General features: G+C 43.0%; 1 protein-coding gene across 4 annotated transcripts in view; it reads right to left on the bottom strand.

The window, feature by feature from the left end:
- Positions 1–2519: 2519 nt before the first annotated feature.
- Positions 2520–19881, bottom strand: part of LOC149460982 (uncharacterized) — a 40669-nt gene continuing 23307 nt past the window's right edge. The window contains exons 2-6 of one of the 4 annotated variants that reach the window (XM_089678938.1): positions 16013–16327; positions 13683–13916; positions 9664–9772; positions 8658–8724; positions 2520–6025 (exon numbers count right to left, since the gene is read on the bottom strand). In XM_089678938.1, the coding sequence (XP_089535064.1) occupies positions 8703–8724; positions 9664–9772; positions 13683–13916; positions 16013–16327 (680 nt within the window). In that variant the 3' untranslated portion in view covers positions 2520–6025; positions 8658–8702. Of the gene's footprint in view, positions 6026–8657; positions 8725–9663; positions 9773–11403; positions 11421–13682; positions 13917–16012; positions 16328–19881 lie in introns of those variants that run through there. The other 3 variants (XM_089678937.1, XM_089678939.1, XM_089678940.1) reach the window with 3 other exon arrangements.

The raw sequence follows: 19881 nt of genomic DNA, 5'->3' as shown, positions 1-19881 counted from the left end.
GCCATCGTAGAACTACCCCACCCCCTTCACTACATAATGCACAGTGTCATTCCCTTCACTAAATAGCACACACTGCCCCCCCTTCACTACATATCATGGACTTCCGCACATTCCACTACATACGACATGTCTTCCCCCCCACCCTTCTCAATATGCAGTGTGTTTTGTTATGTAGTGAAGGGGTGATAGTTCTATGGTAAGTCCAGGATGGATTGCAGTACTTCCCACAGTCAGGTGGGCGGGTTGGGAGTACTGGAGAGGTGCTCACCGCCTGGCCATCGTAGAACTACCCCCCCCCCCCCCCCCTTCACTACATAATGCACACAAATGCATTGGGAACACTACACATTCTATTCCAAATCAAAACATGAAGAAAAATCTCAAATTTGTGTTATTCACTTTTCTTCAATTTTTTTAGAGGAACATTAGACTTTGTAAAGAAAAATACAAACACTGCTATTTTTTTGAAAACTCAAACATTCACTATATAAACTGAAAAATGTTTGAAGATTTTGCTTTCCTTTGAATCACTTAATGAATATTTGGTTGTAGTCGCACTGTTTCTGAGAACTGCTGTACATCTGTGTTGCATGGAGTCACCCAACTTCAAAAAATCAGGAGATACCCAAGGAAAACTGGCCCAAAAAAGTAAAGAAATAATTTTTTTTATTTAGCTGTGTGTTTTTTGTTATGACCATAACCTACCACCAAAATAAATTATCCAGCTCTTGACAATCGTAGCGATACCATATATGTGTATGTTATTTGTTTGTACCTATAGTACAGCCCAGAAACAATAGTGCACATTCTGTTTTTGTCTTTTTTTACCTAAAACACTGATGCCAATTTTTTTTTTTTTTTAAATCCTGATCTTTGACCCTGACCTTTTGACCTTTGACCCTGACCCAAACACTAACCCTGGAACTGAACTAGATCAAACCTTGATCTAGGCATTTTTTTCTTCTTTCTGTGCCAGGAGTTCTAGAGATACAATGTATCTCTTCTCCATGCATAGAGAGAGCATGTGACCTGGAATCGAGAGTCCCGGGTCCCGATCGTTAGAAGGGGACCCAGGGCTCTCAGTGACACCGCAGTCTTTGTGCTGGGAGCGCGCCGAGCGGCATGCTCTCAGCACAAAGACAGGTACGCAAATATGCGGCCCCACGGAAAAAAGCCAAGTTCCTTGAGGACACATATTTGTGTGATGTCGGCGTCAAGGGGTTAAAAAAAAAAAAGGTGCAATTATTTTTTGGCAAAAAGTGAACATATCCTTTAACTCTACTGCAATGTTGGCATTTTCATTAATAGTTCCTTAATTTTTTTTTCAACTTCTCCAAAACCTGTTTCATTCCTTGGAAGTCTACCTCAATCTGTCCTGCTATCTCCTACTCTGGCTGCCTTTAAGCAATCCCTGAAAACTCAGGCTTCCCTAAAGAGATATCACCCGCCCCGCAGGCCACAGTACTTGGTGTCATTCTGGACTCCAACCTATCCTTCCAGCCCCAAGTCCAATCTTTAACAAGCTCGTGCAGACTCCACCTCCGCAACATCGCCAAAATCCGCACGTTCCTAACCCCAGAAACCACTAAACAGCTCATCCACTCCCTCATCATATCACGACTCGACTACTGCAACTCCCTCCTCACTGGCCTGCCTCGCCGCTGGGTATCCCGGCTTCAGTCGATCCTGAATACGGCTGCCAGACTCATTCACCTTTCCAACCACTCCGTTTACGCCACCCCCCTCTGCCAATCCCTCCACTGGCTTCCGATTGCGCAACGCATCAAAATCCTAACACTGACGTACAAAGCCGTCCACCATACTGCCCGAACTACATCACCGATCTAATATCCAAGTACCACCCAACACGCACACTCCACTCCTCACAAGACCTCCTTCTCTCTAGTTTCCTGATGCCCACCTCCAGGACTTCTCCAGGTTGTCACCCATTCTCTGGAACTCCCTGCCCCAACCCATCAGATTATCACCTACTCTCCTCTCCTTTAGGCGCACCCTGAAAACCCACCTTTTCAGAGACGCCTACCCCACCCCCTGCTAACTTGCCAACCTCCTCCACTCTTCCCACACCCCATCCCCCACAGCTATCTCCTCCTGTACCACCATCCCCTCCCTCCTAGATTGTAAGCTTGAAAGAGCAGGGCCCTCGATCCCCTCATGTTTTGCATTGTATTGGTATTGTTCTGTCACATGTTCTGTCCCCCTTTGTAATGTACAGCGCTGAGCGAACTATTGGCACTTTATAAATACTGTATAATAATAATAATAATAATCACGCCTCCAACCAGCAACGGAAATGTTAACTCCATTAGCTCATCCCCCACAGTCATAAGCTTTCGTATTGCTTGCCCCACCCTATTAAATTGTAAGCTCTTGTGAGCACGGCCCTCCTAACCCTCTTGTATTTGATTGAATTGTAACTGTACTGTGTCTCTGTAGATTGTAAAGAGCTCGAAACTTTATGCCATAATAATAATGTATAATACAAAAAAAATGCAAAATCTTTTAAAAATCTTTATTGTAGGAAGCATTATAAATAACCATGAATAAAGAATGAATAAATACGTCTTCTCAACACAAGAGGACTTTCCAAGCTGGTTACAATTGAACAAAGTGCACTTTTCAATACATTGAATTGTAAAAGGAAGAAAAGCAAAATCTAGACACTCATTGCAAACATTTTTAAATGTAAGTCGTAGTAGATTTTTGTATATCACAAGTGATGGGATGGAATCAAGAGCTTGCAATGAGTATCACAAGTGATGGGATGGAATCAAGAGCTTGACATAATTGATCGCATTTTTTTTTTTTTTTTTTTATTTGATGCTAAAGTGCACTAGTAATTTCAGTAAATAGTTTTTGTTCCCATTGCTCACTTAAGTGCTCAGATTTGTTCAGTGCAACGTTAGAACAGCAAAAAAAATTCTGAAAAACAAAAATTCAAATTATATTGCATTTCATCATGGGAAGTGAAATGGCAGTCTGGATTGATAAAAAAAAAATGTTGTTCTAAAATTAATCAGATATTTAAGTGCAAAATATAGTAAAGTTAAAATAAGCAAAGTTTCATTTAACAAATTCATGACCTATCAAAATTGATCTAGTAAATGCCATACGTGCTGACAGAGAAGAGGGTGAAGAACGGCAATTTTAAATCCCTGGATCGGCTGTGGGGGCAAAAAGAGCTCAGCGGTCCCAGAGGTAATACAGCGGGGAGTGTACGGTGTTAGTTTACATTTGAATCTCTGTAAATTTGAACACTTTAATGAAGGATAATTGCATTAAAATTACAAGATAAAATTCATTACAGGGTGCATCAACCCATATTACATGTGTGTTGTCTCATAAAAGGTAGATCTACTAAAACTGGAGCACTCAGAATCTGGTGCAGCTGTGCATGATAGCCAATCCGCTTCTAACTTCAGTTGGTTTAATTAAGCTTTCACAATAAAATCTGGAAGTCGATTGCTTTCTATGCAGAGTTAAGTCGGCCATACATGGGTTGAATACTGAAAAAATCTGTCATTAGAAAATCTTTTTTACAAATTTTTCGTTCGAATTTCGTGTGACCATCGAATCTGAGTTATCGGGCAAGTTGGAAATTTTTGGAAAAATGAACAAATTTCAAATCAATGATGGAAGAATCGTGCGAGAAATATAAACTAAAAAGAAAGTGCATGAGCTGCGACTTGGAAAGAAAAGGAAATTCGTGGCCAGAAAAACTGTTTACTATAGGAAATTGAAGGCTTTGTTGATCGAATTTCAAAAGCAAATGATGGCAGCATCGGATTACAAAATGGCACGAAATTTCCGATTTTCTGAAGAAAATTAATTCAGAATTCGATCCATGTATGGCCTGCATAAGGCTGGCCATACACTATACAATTTTCTGTCAAATTTCTGCCCAATTTCCTTTAGATTTACCTTCAGCTATGTAGGTGCAAGGGCCTGTCTAATTGGATACAATTGAAAGTGTTGTTTAGATTTGACCTCACATTATATGTTTTTTTGGTAAATCTAAAGCAAAATTCTCAAGAAAAATATACAAATGTATGGCCAGCTTTACACCAGATTTCTCACTCTCTGGTTTTAGTAAAATAACTCAGAGTGTAGCACTACCGGGATACTTTGGCCAGCCCATGCGAACTACGTAGGACATTGCGCTTTCCTAGCAGAAATAGGAAATGTGATGCTCACAAGTAAAAAAAAAAAAAAAAGCTTGCCAAGAGCATATAGAGCTTATTCGTCATTCACATGCAATTCCATGTACCATATATGAAATGAAAAAAATATATATGAAATTTACAAATATATTTAACATTTCCTAGGGAAAATATATTTCATTATATATATATATATATATATATATATATCTTAGTATATATTCAGTTACAGATTGCACCTTCATAGCGGAAATTGCATATCTTTCTACTTTATCAGCTCCTAAATAAACATTTTTTTTTTGCACACAACCATATATTAAGGCATTTATTATTATCATGGTCACTCAACTCTGTATATATCCCACCATTTTTTTTTGGTATAATGTTTTAGAAAATCTTTAAATGATAGATCCACCCTCATGATTTTACAATACAAGCTCATTGTATTATATTTATATATCACTTTACTTATAAATTCTATTGTATTGATTTAATCCACGTTTTATAGTTAATGTAATTTAACTTAAAGATTCTTGTGTAACACTGTTAAAATGAGGAAGTGGCATATTTTAGCCATTAAATGTGTCTTTGGTATAACAAATAAAACGGATGACCATTATAAATATGATGACTGACCTATTCCTAAGCAGTACCATAGGTTACCTTGGATGCATCTGCCAGTTCAGGAGTTGACAGGCATCTTCTTTTCTGCTAAAGGCTCTTTCACACGGGAAGGACCCGTTTAGCGAATCCACTTGCTCAGTGAGGGATCTCTCCGCTGATCCAAAACACGTCCGTTTACACCAGCCGCTCCATTATTATAATAATAATAGAGTATTTATAAATACAAAGTGGTTTTGGTGGTAAATAAATGAACTCTAATATGTAAGAAGAAAAAAAAAAAAAAAAAAATACAGCAGTCCTCTGAAGTTCAAATAAAATGAGATCACTTGAAAACTGAAAGAAAATATTAAGCTAGGGTGCCTATTAGAATCATATGTGTGATTAGAACAGATGTAGGCTATTTTACCTATGATGGTTTTCATCAGTGTGCATTGTCATAAAAAAGAAAAATGTAACCACTAATGCTACTTTCACACTTATCCATAGCAAAAATGCATATGCGGTGCTTTTTTTATTTTTTTTTTTATTTACATGACATGTGAGTCAAGAACTGCATCAAAAACGCAACATGGGTGTGTTTTTGATGCGTTTTCCATTCCTTTTAATGGGGAGATGCGTTCATTTTTTACCGCACCAAAATTGCATCTAGTATTTTAAAAATCGCAGCATAACCGCAACAGATCAGTGTGAAGAATTAGGATTACATGGTCACACTTTTTATTCTGCTTTTTTTTAAATGGAAAAGCGAGAGAAAAGCGTATCAGTGCGAAAGCAGCCTTACAGATCATGTAACACTAAAAAGGACAAAGCGTTTAGCTCCAGCATTCTAAGAAAGGACTGCCTCAATTCAAGCATCAGAAGTTTTGGCACTTTGGTGATAATATATATAAGGCGGTAAAAAATAAGACAAGTGCTGCCTCTAAAGGTCAGTTCTGGTATAACCACATGTCCAGAAGGGAGCAGACAGCACCACAGGCAGAACTGAACCTCCAGGATCATTTTATAGGTCACCAGTGATTGACCGTATAATAAACTGGACTATAGTTATTATTATTATTATACAGGCTATATATAGCACCAACAGTTTGCTCAGCGCTTTACAACAGCAGACAATACAGCAACAATACAGTTCAAAAGAAGAGGGATAGTAGTTCATATATCCACCGATAGGACTTATTCCTTGGAGATGATTTTAAATCACATGCGATTCAGCTTGTTTTCTGAAAATACAGAAAAGTAGATTTTTAAAAATTAGATTATCCTTTAGAAATCAGACAATTTGAAATTTATAAAATAGCAAAAAACCTTTATGTTACCATGCAAATTCTCCTTGTTCAATTGTTCAATAGTTCAGGCAAGTATTTCTACCATGCAAATTCTCAAATTGCACAGATGTTCCCTCACACCAGCCGCAGGATGAAATCTCACTCGGAGATCCACTAGGACTGGCCAGGCTAAAGCTGGCCATAGATGTGACCAGCCAAATCTCAAAACCATCTATGGCCATTCCCACTCGACTTGTCAAAGTGGATTTTGAAAAATTTTCATTCGATCAGCGGCTGCAGCCAATCAGGCTCAGCAGTGATCTGCGTACTGTGACAGTGGAGCCCCTCCCCATTAGAATACAATAACAAACACAGCAGAGAGGATTCCTCCATCTATGGCCACCATAAGGATTGCAGGCACTTCAAAGGCACTTTACAAAAAAATTACTGACTGTCAACCATAGCCAAATCTGCTTCAGCATAAAAATCCCCAAGGTGACTAAAAAGAGGAGCCGTCAATCAACCAAAAAATGTAGGGCAAGGTGGTGAATAATTCATCTCTCACCTCCAGGTCTGGTTATCAGGATGTGGTGACACGCTCCTTTGGGGTCTAATCCTACCTGGGGGTGATGCAGAGAGCAGTCTAGAAGCCAGCATAATGGCCGCATCCGGCTCTCTTCCTACCTGATAACGTATTTTACGAACATGTAAGCGGTAGATTTTTTTAAACAGAGTTACCGATAGCTATTGGTAGAATAAGGGGGTTAGCAGAACCTGTAACTAAATTTACCTGAACTGCCAACCCAACACCCCCCTTGATACCTATATCACCAAGTGCAAACCTCAGTTTAGCAGGTGGGGTAGCTATCCCCATCTTTTTCCAAGGCACTAGGTTCATGGTACTGCACAAATGTGGTCTATTCTCCATTGGCTCTGATGGAAATGCCTTCCACCGAGAGACCCATGTCTTATATATTCGGCACATTCTACTTATTGCTGCTCTTCTCTAAAGCCAAACTCCAGCCAAAATTCTTCTTTTTAAAAAAAAAAAAACTTCAGAAAGATATGAGGAAAGGCGAGAACTTTTGGTTCCAAGTCACTTGCCAAGTCACAACATTTAGAGCGGTGCTTCTCAACCAGGGTGCCTCAAGCATGGGACCCTGGATCAGCGTCATGAGCTGCCATGGTGCCAGCACCACACCAGCCAATGATGCTCTAGGGTCAGGATGCATGTTGTTGCTATGATCATTGTGGCAGACTCACCCACACCAAGGTGACACATGATGCTGATCAAGGTCAAGCGGCACGCAGGGCTGTCTCCGGAATTTAGGAAAAGTCTGCCTCCTCCAGACCTCCTACACCATCTGACACGCTCTTGGAGCCAAAAGGTAGGGCTCTGATGTGAAGAGGGGACTGTATGATTGGGGGGGACTGAAGGATTCTGCAATTGGGGGACTCTGATGTGATGGGGGGGTGTCTCTATGGCAATGGAGGGAATCGTGTACTGGGGGCCTGTGACATAATGGAGGAAGGGGTGCGTCTGACAAAGGCAAAGAGGGGCTCTGATGTGAACTTAATTTCATCAAAATCAGTTTTGTGCATCGTCCCAGGCTCAGGTTTGCCATTGATGGTAATCTTTATGTTTTTCACATTTAGTCTGGGGTGCCTTGAGATTTTTCTACTTTTAACCCTTTTGCTGCCAAGTCCATACATCAAACAGGAAGGGGGGGGGGGTGGTTTACACACGTATATATCTGACAAGCCAACTCCTGCCTGTCAGTTGGAAGCACTCTAGTGGCTGTGCAGCCACCCGATTACTTCCACAGCCCCCGTAACGTACGTCCAGACCCCCATCCTCTCCGTTCTGTGCTTGCCTATCTATAGGCTTGGGATCAGCATAGCGGATGTCAGGTGGGGGGGGGAGGAAGCTGAGTGGACACACGTCTGCTCTCCTCTTCTTGTTGCTGTCCCTAAAGCAACATGTAAAACGTCACTTCTGGGTCCCCGTCAGTTTCTCTGGCCATGAAGGCCCTGATCTGCACTGAATTAAATTCAGTGGAGCACAGGGGAGACATTCAGGGTCTTTTAAACCTCATATATCTAATTAAAGAGAACCTGTCACAAAAAAAAAAAAAAAAAAAAAAACAGTTCAACCGCCTCCCGCCCACCATATAAAGGAGATGACAGATGGGCAGCAGTTCTCTCGTTCTGGATCAGATCACCGATCAGTGGAAAGAGCCAATGACGTCGTCTCTGTCATGTGATCAGCTGTGTCCAATCACAGCTGATCGCTTGTAAACAAGCTAATGCCGGTTATCAGCATTCCTCTCCTCACACCTATGCAGTTTGTGTTTCATGCGTTTCTGCAGTGTGTTTTGCATTGTTGCACATGTAATTTTGATGTATTTTTGATGCGTTTTGGAGAAGTTTTTTTTTAACTTGTTGCTAAGCAGAATAAATGCAAAAACGCATCAAAATGTACTACATGCTTTTCTGCAGCATCTCCATTAAAGTCTATAGAACCAAAAATGAAATTTTTTGGGTTTAAAAAAAAAAAAAGTCCCTGAACCTTTCCAAAAAAACGCACCGGGTAAAAACGCGGAGATGTGAACCTGTCCCATAAGAAATCATGTTAAATGGACTGCTCTGCGTTTCTGCAAAACACAAAGGAAAAACGCTTAGGTGTGAACCTAGACTTAAGAGGACTTGTTTTTCTTTTGCAAAGACACAGGTTAACTTTACAATATTAGAAAAAAAAAAAAAAAAAAAAGCTTACACTGTACAGGGAGAGAAAAAAAAATACCGTTGGAAACAATATAAGTTGTATATTGTTGATTTAAAGTGGTTGTAAACCTCAGACATAAAATATGAACAAAGCATATCCCTTTGCACTGACTGCCTCCTGGCCCTTTAAGAGTTCTGAAAGCTGGGAGACGGGCATTCGGGTCATGTGATGCTGTGATTGGCAGTCACATGATTGGAAAGCTCCTGATCACAAGCTTGCATCGGGAGCTTACTGATCCACGTTGGCAACCATACTGGGAGTGTGCTCTCAGTGCGGTAAGTTGTTTTAACAGGCCGCATATATTTGGCCGCTTGGCGTTAAGGCCGACCCGCTCAGCAGCCACAGCGTTTAACAGCACTAAGTATCATTTCTGTCTGCTGCTTCGTTCCTCTGATATCAGCATGAATCCCTTCTAACAAGTTTTCCTGACACCAAGAGAAAAATGGTGACAGGGGAGGGACCTCCAGCAGATTGACAGCCTCAGCTCTGTTCCTGTGAGCTCTGTGAAGGGGTGTGTCCCTTCCCTCCAATCAACTCTCAGAGCTGTCTTCATTGAGCTGTCCAGTGTGTAATTTCAGCTCCCTTTTTTCTGCACTTTCAGACAAGCTTTACATAAATTCTGGACTTTGAATTGATTCAGAGAAGAGACCTCTGCAGATAATCAGGTACAACATATGTAGGAGGATTTGTTTCATCTCTGTGCATCACCTGAGGCCAGTCCCGGTCCCGGTATATGGAAGAGTTTACAACCACTTTAGCATGGAACAGATGACAGAAGTACAGCAAAATGTAGTCACTTTTTGCATACCTGGTGAATATGTAAACAATGGTGATAAAAATTACCACAAACATCACCGCAAATGCAATGAGGATTGCTTTAGTAGGAATCTCAGCATTTCCTGGGGAAATAGTCATTCCTATAAAACACAATTAATATGACAAGTGTTAGAGTCGGCTGTTAGGTAGAGTGAATAATAAAGTTAAAGTGAACTTGTGTTCAATGAATCCAATCTGGCACCGCACATGAAAAGCCGGCAGCTACAGCTACCCGCAGAGTGCCCCAAGAGACCACAATCTGGGCTCTAATGCATGCAAATCTTGACCGATGTTTCCCGGCTGTCAGAGTGAGCGGCACCATACCAACATCCCCTAATGGCCAAACTCAACGGCCAATGCGAAGGAACGGAGCGCGCCTGCTTTTCAGGAGTAATGCCAGTTCTGTGTAAAGTGACCACACATACTATGGAAAACAATAGTCTGCTCAGAGGAATTGTGAATATTCAACCTTTCACATACTGGAAGGCGACAAAAAGAAATAAAAAAGGATGGATAAATAGGTGATAATATACTAAATAGGTGATCCAGAAACAAAGGAATAGTGTACTGATGTAGAAACACTACAATACGAGCTCTGCAAACACCAGGCAATGATCACTACAGGTCACCACCATAGTCAAAGATGAACTCCAGGTTCCAGATATAATTGTAAAAAAAAAAAAAAAGGGACACAAATTAATTCAGCTCTGTGCTCATTAGTATAATATATATGTTACTATGTGTATGTTCATTAATATATATATATATATATATATATATATATATATATATATATATGTTACTATGTGTATGTTCATTAGTATAATATATATGTTACTATGTGTATGTTCATTAATATAATATATATGTTACTATGTGTATGTTCATTAATATAATATATATGTTACTATGTGTATGTTCATTTATATATTTAGAATAAGGCATCGTTCAGACATGTAGCTGCAGCTCTAAAAAGAGATGAGGATGGCTGACAGGCGGCTTGGGAGACAATATGTCACCTTCTTACCACCTGTTGAAACCCTTAAAATGCCAAACCATCACGCCACAACTGCATGCATTGCAGCCCCATTGACTTGAATGGCTCACATTTGGTGGCACTGCTGCCCACTGATCATGTCAAAACAATTTCATTTTTGCCGCAAAGTATCATGACCGTAACATGTATACAGCCCTTTTTTTTTAGGTGTGCGGCAAAACCATGGCTTAGCCACCTGTTTTTACTCTCCCCTGGCCACCTGTGTGAACGAGCCCTAAATGTATTTTGCAAGCTGTATAAATATCCAATTGTGAGTCAACATCCAATGCTTGCTGTCCCTACACAGCAGAGCTCGGTGTCAGGGTAAAGCAGCCAGTTATGCTGCAGTGCTCATGCACCAACAACGGATATGCCAATAAGGTGAAAGAGCAGACAGAGATGAGTTCATCAATCCCGATTTATTGTTCAGTCACAACCTGGGGGAAGGACAAGATCTGTAAGTGTTACTGAACTGCATCAAAGAAAAATTGATTTTCCTCTTCGGTCAGACAGGGCTGTGCTGCGTAGCAGAGCTGTTTATATCTCAGAACTGGATGGACATAATTACACATCCTTTGCCAGCTAAATGAACCTGTATTTCCTCTGAGTATTTAGTGGTTTACCTGGAGTTCAGCTTTAACTGTGCACAGGTTCATGCTACTATAAATGCACACACATTACAACTACTATATAAAATCATACCATTTAGACTGCTGTGCAGAAATTGAAGAGCACCAAAAAAAAATAAACAGACTTGTTAGAAGCTGAAAGCATAATATAAGTAAGTTGCAGCAAATGCACTTCACATAATTACTAGGATTGTGTTACGTAAGATCACAACCATAAGGCCTCCTTCACAAGGGCGTTTAGCCGCATACACTAGATTCAGAATCAGCGGGTTCTTGTGGTTGGAATGACATGTGCATGCGCATAGTGGCAGCCACCTAAAGTATGGACCAGCTTGGCAGAAGATGTCTGTTCCATGTAACTGCCCACCAAGCTGTTACCTGCACTAGGGACAGATGTCCACGCCTAGACAGTCAGATCCACCGATTCTTGCCACTGGAATCCAGTGTATGCGGATAAACGCTTGTATGAAGAGAGTCCTTAACCCCTTCAAGTCCGAACACTTTCACCGCCTTCCTGTCCAGTCCAATTTTCAGCGCTATCACACTTTGAATGACAGTTGCAGTCCTGCAACACTGTACCCATATGAATTTTTTAGCATTTTTTTGAGACAGATAAAACTTTATTGTGGTGGTATTTATTCACCACTGGGATTTTTAGTTTTTTTGCTATGTAAATGAAAATGTCCAAAAATTTTGAAAAAAAGTGTTTTTCTTATACAATTTTGCAAATAAATAATATTTCATCATAAATCTTGTCCAAAATTTATTCCGTTAACTTTTTAGTTAAAAAAAAAAACAAAAAAAAACAACCCAAATTAGTTTATAACCAAAAATTATAATTTTTAAACTTTTTTTTTACATTATTATTTTTTATTTATTTTATTTAATTTTTTTTATGTACTGTCGCCCTAGCAGTACAGTGTCACCATGGTGACACTGTACTACTTGTGGAGGGTGATGAAGATTTTTTTTTTTTTTTTTTTTTTTTTACACGATTGCTTTTACACCCATAAAGGCTGTAAAAGCAATCATTTCTCCTCCTCTCTTGCTGCATTCTTGCAGCCATTTAGAACTACTGTGAGGGCTGCGATTGGTCACAGCTTGTCACATGGTACAAGGCTGGTGTGAATAGCCTTGTACCATGTGATCTCTGTGATCATTCACAGATTTCACACGTAGTAAGAAATGATGCGAGAAGTGACATCTTGCTTACTACTCTGCATGTGATCACCGATTGGCACCTCACACACAGGTCCCATCGGATGAACGGTGTTCCATTGTGTCCGGAGGACACAGCGGGCACCGGATCACGGTGCTGCGCGCTCCCAGGGAGCGCGCACAGGCAGGGGGTGGGGAGGCCTTTTATAAACAGCCACCCGCCCCTGCACTGCCAACGTCCGGCCATTTATATACAATGGCCTGACAGGAGGTGGTTAATGATGATGTAGGAGCCTAATAAATAAACAAAAACAAACCACACAACCTTCCTTTACCCCCCCCGAGTTAACCCTTTGTGTCTCAGACACTCCCCCTCCCAGACACTGTGGCTCACAGTTTCAGCAAGAGTCAGTGCTGTGAGCCCAGTCAGCAGGGATTGGTGTATCCAAGTGCAGATTTTTAGTGCAGTGACAATACTGAAAGCCACACTGCCTGCAACATCATCTCAGCCCACTGTAGTGCAATCAAACACAGCCTACATGGGAGTGGCAACTCTGCTCTGTACTGAGGAGCAGTGCAGCAGCATTGCCACACCATCACAGGAAGCTGCACTGGGTGGACTTCACTGGCAGGCTACTCAAATATTCTCGGGATTTTGCAAGTGAACACTATAAGTGCAGAAACACTATGTCTGTCTTCATTTCAAGCTGCAAAGCAACAAAATGTGACTATTTTAAATGGGGGTGATCCTTTTCTATACCCAATGTATAATTATTCACTGCAGCATATTTGTTTTAATGTGACGCCATAGTTTTACTTATTTAAGTTTATGTTCTCTTTTAAAAGGGATTCAATACATGCAACAAAGGAAGAGGTGTAGACGAATCGGTGTTGCCCATAGGGGTCTTATGATATTATGACCCTTCCACATCAATAGGAAAGGATCTCTGTCCTTGCAAGAATTGTATAAATCTAAGAGATTGCTGCTCTCATGCTGGGCACAACGGGGGGGGGGGGGGGGGGAGTTTGGACTGGCACTGGGGCTAGTTTATAAAGTAATAAAAGTAAGACATTTGGAAATCACACTTTTTTTGCAGCATGATGTAAAATTATTTTTGCTGACACTTTAATTGGCCTACAGGTAGAAAGCGTAGAGAACATTAGGTTTTGTTTCAGCAGATCTCTGACCTGTTGGTGTGGTGACATCCATAGGCTTCTCATTGGCAGGATCCTGAACTGTGATCACCAAGGCTAAACTGAAATCAGCTGGTGGTGTGCCATTCCCAGCAGTCAACTGCAGCGCTTTTGGCAACTCAATAGCATTTCTTCTCCAATAGACTGGGACCGGCAGACCTTCAGGAATCCTGGCCATGTTCATGTTGAAATTACTGACATTGAGGAGGTCATCAAGGACACTTCCAGCTAGGAGAAGGAGAGAAAGATTAGACTTTGGAGATACCACAGATCTTCGGAGATGTACTTTTATACATGGTCATCTTCAAAATTCCCCAAATAAGTTCCCAGCAGAAGAATATTTATTATACTTACCGCTTCAGTGGCAAGTGTCTCCTACCTTCCCTTGTCTGCGGAGCCACAGCCTCAGAATCTTTAACATTCAACATTTTTGTCAGATACCAGAATCCCCTGCTGTTCACTGTGGTTCCATCCACCAGGGGCGGGACACCGTGCAGGGGGCGGGCGGGACACCGTGCAGGGGGCGGGCGGGACACCGTGCAGGGGGCGGGCGGGACACCGTGCAGGGGGCGGGCGGGACACCGTGCAGGGGGCGGGCGGGACACCGTGCAGGGGGCGGGCGGGACACCGTGCAGGGGGCGGGCGGGACACCGTGCAGGGGGCGGGCGGGACACCGTGCAGGGGGCGGGCGGGACACCGTGCAGGGGGCGGGCGGGACACCGTGCAGGGGGCGGGCGGGACACCGTGCAGGGGGCGGGCGGGACACCGTGCAGGGGGCGGGCGGGACACCGTGCAGGGGGCGGGCGGGACACCGTGCAGGGGGCGGGCGGGACACCGTGCCAATGTAGGGCTGAGCAGATGGAACCACTGAGTGCAGTGGTATACAAGGAATCAGTCAACCCCAGAAGCAATAAATGGTGATTCCATTTTGATGGAGGTTTTAGTGTTTCAGCAGAATGAAGATAGGAGACATGAGCTGCCAGAGAGGAAAGTATAAGAACTTTACTTTTCCAGGGAACTGCCATTTTATTTTTTGAGTGGTGGGAATGGGGAAAGACTGTGGCGGTTATTTACTAAAACTGGAGAGTGCAAAATCTGGTGCAGGTCTGCATAGAAACCAATCAGATTCCAGGTTTTATTGTCAAAGCTTAATTAAACAACCTACGTTAGAAGCTGATTGGCTCCCATGCACAGCTGCACCAGTTTTAGTAAATCTTCCCCTCTGTGGGGATAGTCGGCCCCATATAGTGCCTGTAGCGGATGCTCAATAACTCACTCTTACTGCACCACAATCGGATATAAGAGTCACATGTGCACAGTAGTTATTCTATCCTAGCTACCACAGTACGGAGACCTCATTTCAGGTAGGTTTGGAGAATCTCCTTTGATATTAGTCAGCTAACACCCCGGTCACACTGGATGCGAATTGGCATGTGATTTGCATGCCATGCATGCCAAGTCGCACTCTATTGTCCGCAATTACAGCGGTCATATCAGCGTAGTTCCGACTTGGTCGGAGCCGCACTGATTTCATAAGTAGTACATGTGCTACTTTTGGTGCAATTTACATAAACATCTGTATCAGATGTCTTGCAAATCACACCTGAAATCAGCATGTCCCCCCGACATTGAAAGCATGCGACTTCATTGTAAGTTGCATGATTTCAAAGTCAGGCTTGATGTGACCGGGGGGGGGGTTAAGGTGATTTTAAGAGAAGCATGGCCAAAGCTTGTTGTTTTGTATTACTTCTCCTATGGATCACAGGAGTGCAGTTCATTCACGCTGTGGCTGAGGTACAAGATATGAGACGGAAATAGTTCCAACCACAGAGGAACCAGCGTTCCAACCACAGAGGAACCAGCGTTCCAACCACAGAGGAACCAGCGTTCCAACCACAGAGGAACCAGCGTTCCAACCACAGAGGAACCAGCGTTCCAACCACAGAGGAACCAGCGTTCCAACCACAGAGGAACCAGCGTTCCAACCACAGAGGAACCAGCGTTCCAACCACAGAGGAACCAGCGTTCCAACCACAGTGGGTGTCGCCAGAAGAAAGCACGCAGTGACGTACCAGTATGTGGCTGTGCCTGTATGGGCTGCTCATATGCAGTATATTGCTGGTGGGTGGTCCGGAAGTAGTTAAAGTGAAAGTATACCTGGAGATAGGTTTTAATGAATATAGAGTGGCAATAATTTACATCTTCTAGATCTGCCTGAAGTTCAACTTTGATTAAAAAAAAAAAACAAACCTTTTGTTCATTTTTACTGCACCCCAGATTACATATAAGATCACATGATGGAAAAGATCTACAAGTTAACTTACTCAGTGAAAATGACTCTCTTAACGTATGTATCCCATCGCTTTTGGCGATACGCAAGCTGTAGCGCCCAGTGTCCTTCTCCTGCAGGTTTCTGATGGTCGCACACTCATTTTCACCAAATTTGTTGATTATGGACCTGTTCCTTTGCTCCTCAGCAATGTTCCAGCGGTTTCTGTCCACTTCCAGTAGACATTCTGAACCATGATCAAACTGACAGTAAACAATCTCGGACCTCGATACACAAAGAATCAGATCGATCCATGGGTTTTTCTTGACCTCTAGGGTGGAGGCATGGAAAGCAGTGACCGACAGCAGAACTGAGAGAGAGGGAGAGAGAGAAAAAAAATGATGATGATATATACTAAAAGGTGATATTTGATGCAAAACATGTCAAGCTTACTTAAAGCAGAAGTTTACTTCTGAAAGGAAGAAATGTGAGCAGGAAGGAAGATTTGTACAGAACACATACTATGGGAGCAATTCAATAAGACATTTGTGATACATTCCTGGTGGGGAGAAGTCTTGTGCTAAATTCATGACAACCCCACCAGTTTTTCATTGTCACGACTGATGTATGTGATGTCAAGTATTTCTTTGTTATTCAGCTTTGCTGTGACAAATTCATCAAATACAGTAGAATATGGAGTGTGCTGGTTCTCAACATGCATGTTATGTACAGCAGAGTCCCTGGTGTGTTATGGCATATGCCATGTACAGTATTGGTGGTCCTCAGCATATAATGAACTCTGCAGTGTGGTGGTCTTTAGCCTGTAACCTACAGCGAAGTATGTGGCGTGTGGTGGTCCTCAGCATGTAGCGCACAGCACAGTGTCTGGGGTGGTGTGGCATATACCATGTACATTATGGTGGTCCTCAGCATGTAATGTAATCTGCAATGTAGTGATCCTGAACCTGTAACCTACAGTGCAGCATATGACATGTGGCGGACCTCATCATGTAACATACAGCACAGTGTTCGAAGTGGTATGGAATATGCAATATACAGCATGTTGGGTCTCAGCACGTAAAGTACTCTGCAGATGCGATGCAGTCAACATGTAACCTACAGCATGGTGTCTGAAGTGGTGTGATCCATGCCATGAACAGTACAGCAGGCCTCAGCATGTAATGTAATGTGTTTGAAGTTGTGTGAAAAAATGCAATGTACAGCATGGTGGCCCTCAGCATGGATAGTACTGTATAGTGCAGTGGTCCTCAGCAAGTAATGTACAGCACAGGTTCTGGAGAGGCCTGGATTATGCAGTCTTCAGTACCGAGTGGTAGTCTAAAGCTTGTAATACACAAGTGCAGCATACAAAGTGGGGGAGCATGTGGTGTGTAAATTACAGCATAGTGTATAAAGTGTGGTAGTATTCCTGTGCATGTATACACAGTGCAGAGTACAGAGCGTGGTGGTCCTGAGGATGTGTGCAGAGTATAGAGCGTGGTGATCCTGAGGATGTGTGCAGAGTACAGAGCGTGGTGGTCCTGAGGATGTGTGCAGAGTATAGAGCGTGGTGGTCCTGAGGATGTGTGCAGAGTACAGAGCGTGGTGGTCCTGAGGATGTGTGCAGAGTATAGAGCGTGGTGGTCCTGAGGATGTGTGCAGAGTATAGAGCGTGGTGGTCCTGAGGATGTGTGCAGAGTATAGAGCGTGGTGGTCCTGAGGATGTGTGCAGAGTATAGAGCGTGGTGGTCCTGAGGATGTGTGCAGAGTATAGAGCGTGGTGGTCCTGAGGATGTGTGCAGAGTATAGAGCGTGGTGGTCCTGAGGATGTGTGCAGAGTATAGAGCGTGGTGGTCCTGAGGATGTGTGCAGAGTATAGAGCGTGGTGGTCCTGAGGATGTGTGCAGAGTACAGAGCGTGGTGGTCCTGAGGATGTATACACAGTGCAGAGTCACCCCTGCCACAGTGCTCTGTCCTGCTGCTGCAGACTTGATAAGTAGAACATACAAATACCAATGCATACGGAGAAATGCTGGATTATTTCATACACAATACAAGGAAACGACAAACTCATTACCATACAGATCCATTCTATTGTACATACATATACACCTTTGTTCACAAAAAAAAAAAAAAAACTATTATTGTTATTCCTAGCTGGTTATCCGAGGTTGTTGTGAATGAAGGTGTGTGTACACAATGTAATAGATTTGTAATAAACCGCATAAAATAATAATAATTTGTGTACATTTGATTTTAACCAGTTCCCGACCGTGCTATAGACAAAAAGACGGCTACAGCACGGTGAGCTACGAAGTTCTGGGAGGACAGCCATAGATGTCCAACCAGAACCACGCCCCTCGGGGCGCGCTCTGTGATCACTGTACTTTGTGATCAATCACAGTGTAAACTGGAAATGCTGGTTACCGGCTCTCCTCTCCTCGTGTTGACAGCGTGATGAGAGGAGAGCCAGTAAGCGGCACTCCTCAGAGGGGACATCTACACTGATAGTCCGTGCCCTGATGATCAGTGTAGCCCCATCATGGGTAGGCTATCAGAGGCTATCAGAGCCCCACATGGGTACAGCCTCATCAATGCCCACCAGTGCCTGATAATGGTGCCCACCAGTGCCGCAGCCTCATCGGTGTCCACCAGTGCTGGATAATTGTGCCCACCAGTGCTGGCTATCAGAGCCCCATATGGGTACAGCCTCATCAATGCCCACCAGTGCAGAATATCGGTACAGCCTCATCAGTGCTGGCTATCAGAGAACCATATGGGTACAGCCTCATCAGTGCCCACCAGTGCTGGATAGTTGTGCCCACCAGTGCAGCTATCAGTGCCGCATATCGGTACAGCCTCATCAGTGCCCACCAGTGCTGGATAGTCATGCCCACCAGTGCGAGCTATCAGTGCCGCATATCGGTATAGCCTCATCAGTGCACATCAGTGAAGGAGAAAGTCACTTATTTACAAAACAGTAGAACAGAAACTAAAGCTGGCCATACATGTATACATTTTCACTCGAGAAGTTTAGTTTCAAGAATATTCATTTGATTTTCTAATCGTTAGTGGGGTCAAATTGATGTTTGTTTTCAACCGCAGTGACGGGAAAATTCAAAGGGACAGGAAGGAAAACTTCTCAGTCAAAGAATTTTTGGCCAGCATATGTGGTTAACGTTCAGAAATTACAATGGCCAGCTTAAGAAAATTTTTCCTCAACATTTTTTCATTTGTTTAGCAAATAATATAAAACCCCAGAGGTGATTAAACACCAACAAAAGAAAGCTCTATATGTCTCAAAAATTAATAAAAATTTTGTTTGGGTAGAGTGTTGCATGACCGCACAATGGTCAAAGTGCAACAGCGCTAAAAGCTGAAAACTGGCATGGGCAGAAGGGGGGTGAAAGTGCCCGGTAGGCAAGGGGTTAAGACTATCAAGATTAGACCTCAATAACTGACATGTCTGTGGCCCTTTATACTTGACAGATTAGTAGCCCTTCCATTGATCCTGCCAGACTTTCCTTTGCTGTTTTGGAACACCGAAAAGTTTTATTCTAACTTGTTTCCTCACTGCAATTGGCTGACGGGTGTACAAAAGGTGTGGCTACTGCCTACGCCACACAAACCAACAAGAGGAAGGCGTGTCCAGGGTGTAGGGGAGAGGCTGCCTCGCATAGGACGCGCTTGCAGCCAATCAGAGCGCATTTGGGGAGACTCTAGTAGAGCGGAGGAGTTGGAAAGTTTGGTGGAGTTGGTCCCATGCAGTGCCGTACTGCCACACCTCCTCCATACATACAGCACCCAGGAGCGGAGAGTGTGGGCCCCGTACTCTGGGGGGCCCCTGTGCCATGTATACCGCTGCTCTGGCCTGGTTTATGCAGCCTCTCACTTCAAGTTGTCACCCCTCTGGTGGATGTCACC

The sequence above is a fragment of the Staurois parvus genome, unplaced genomic scaffold (assembly GCF_062004578.1).
Source record: "Staurois parvus isolate SC_StPar_1 unplaced genomic scaffold, SC_StPar_1.0 ptg000213l, whole genome shotgun sequence".
NCBI lineage: Eukaryota > Metazoa > Chordata > Amphibia > Anura > Ranidae > Staurois > Staurois parvus.
Note: the sequence above shows the minus strand (reverse complement) of the source record. Positions and strands in the feature narration are given on the sequence as shown.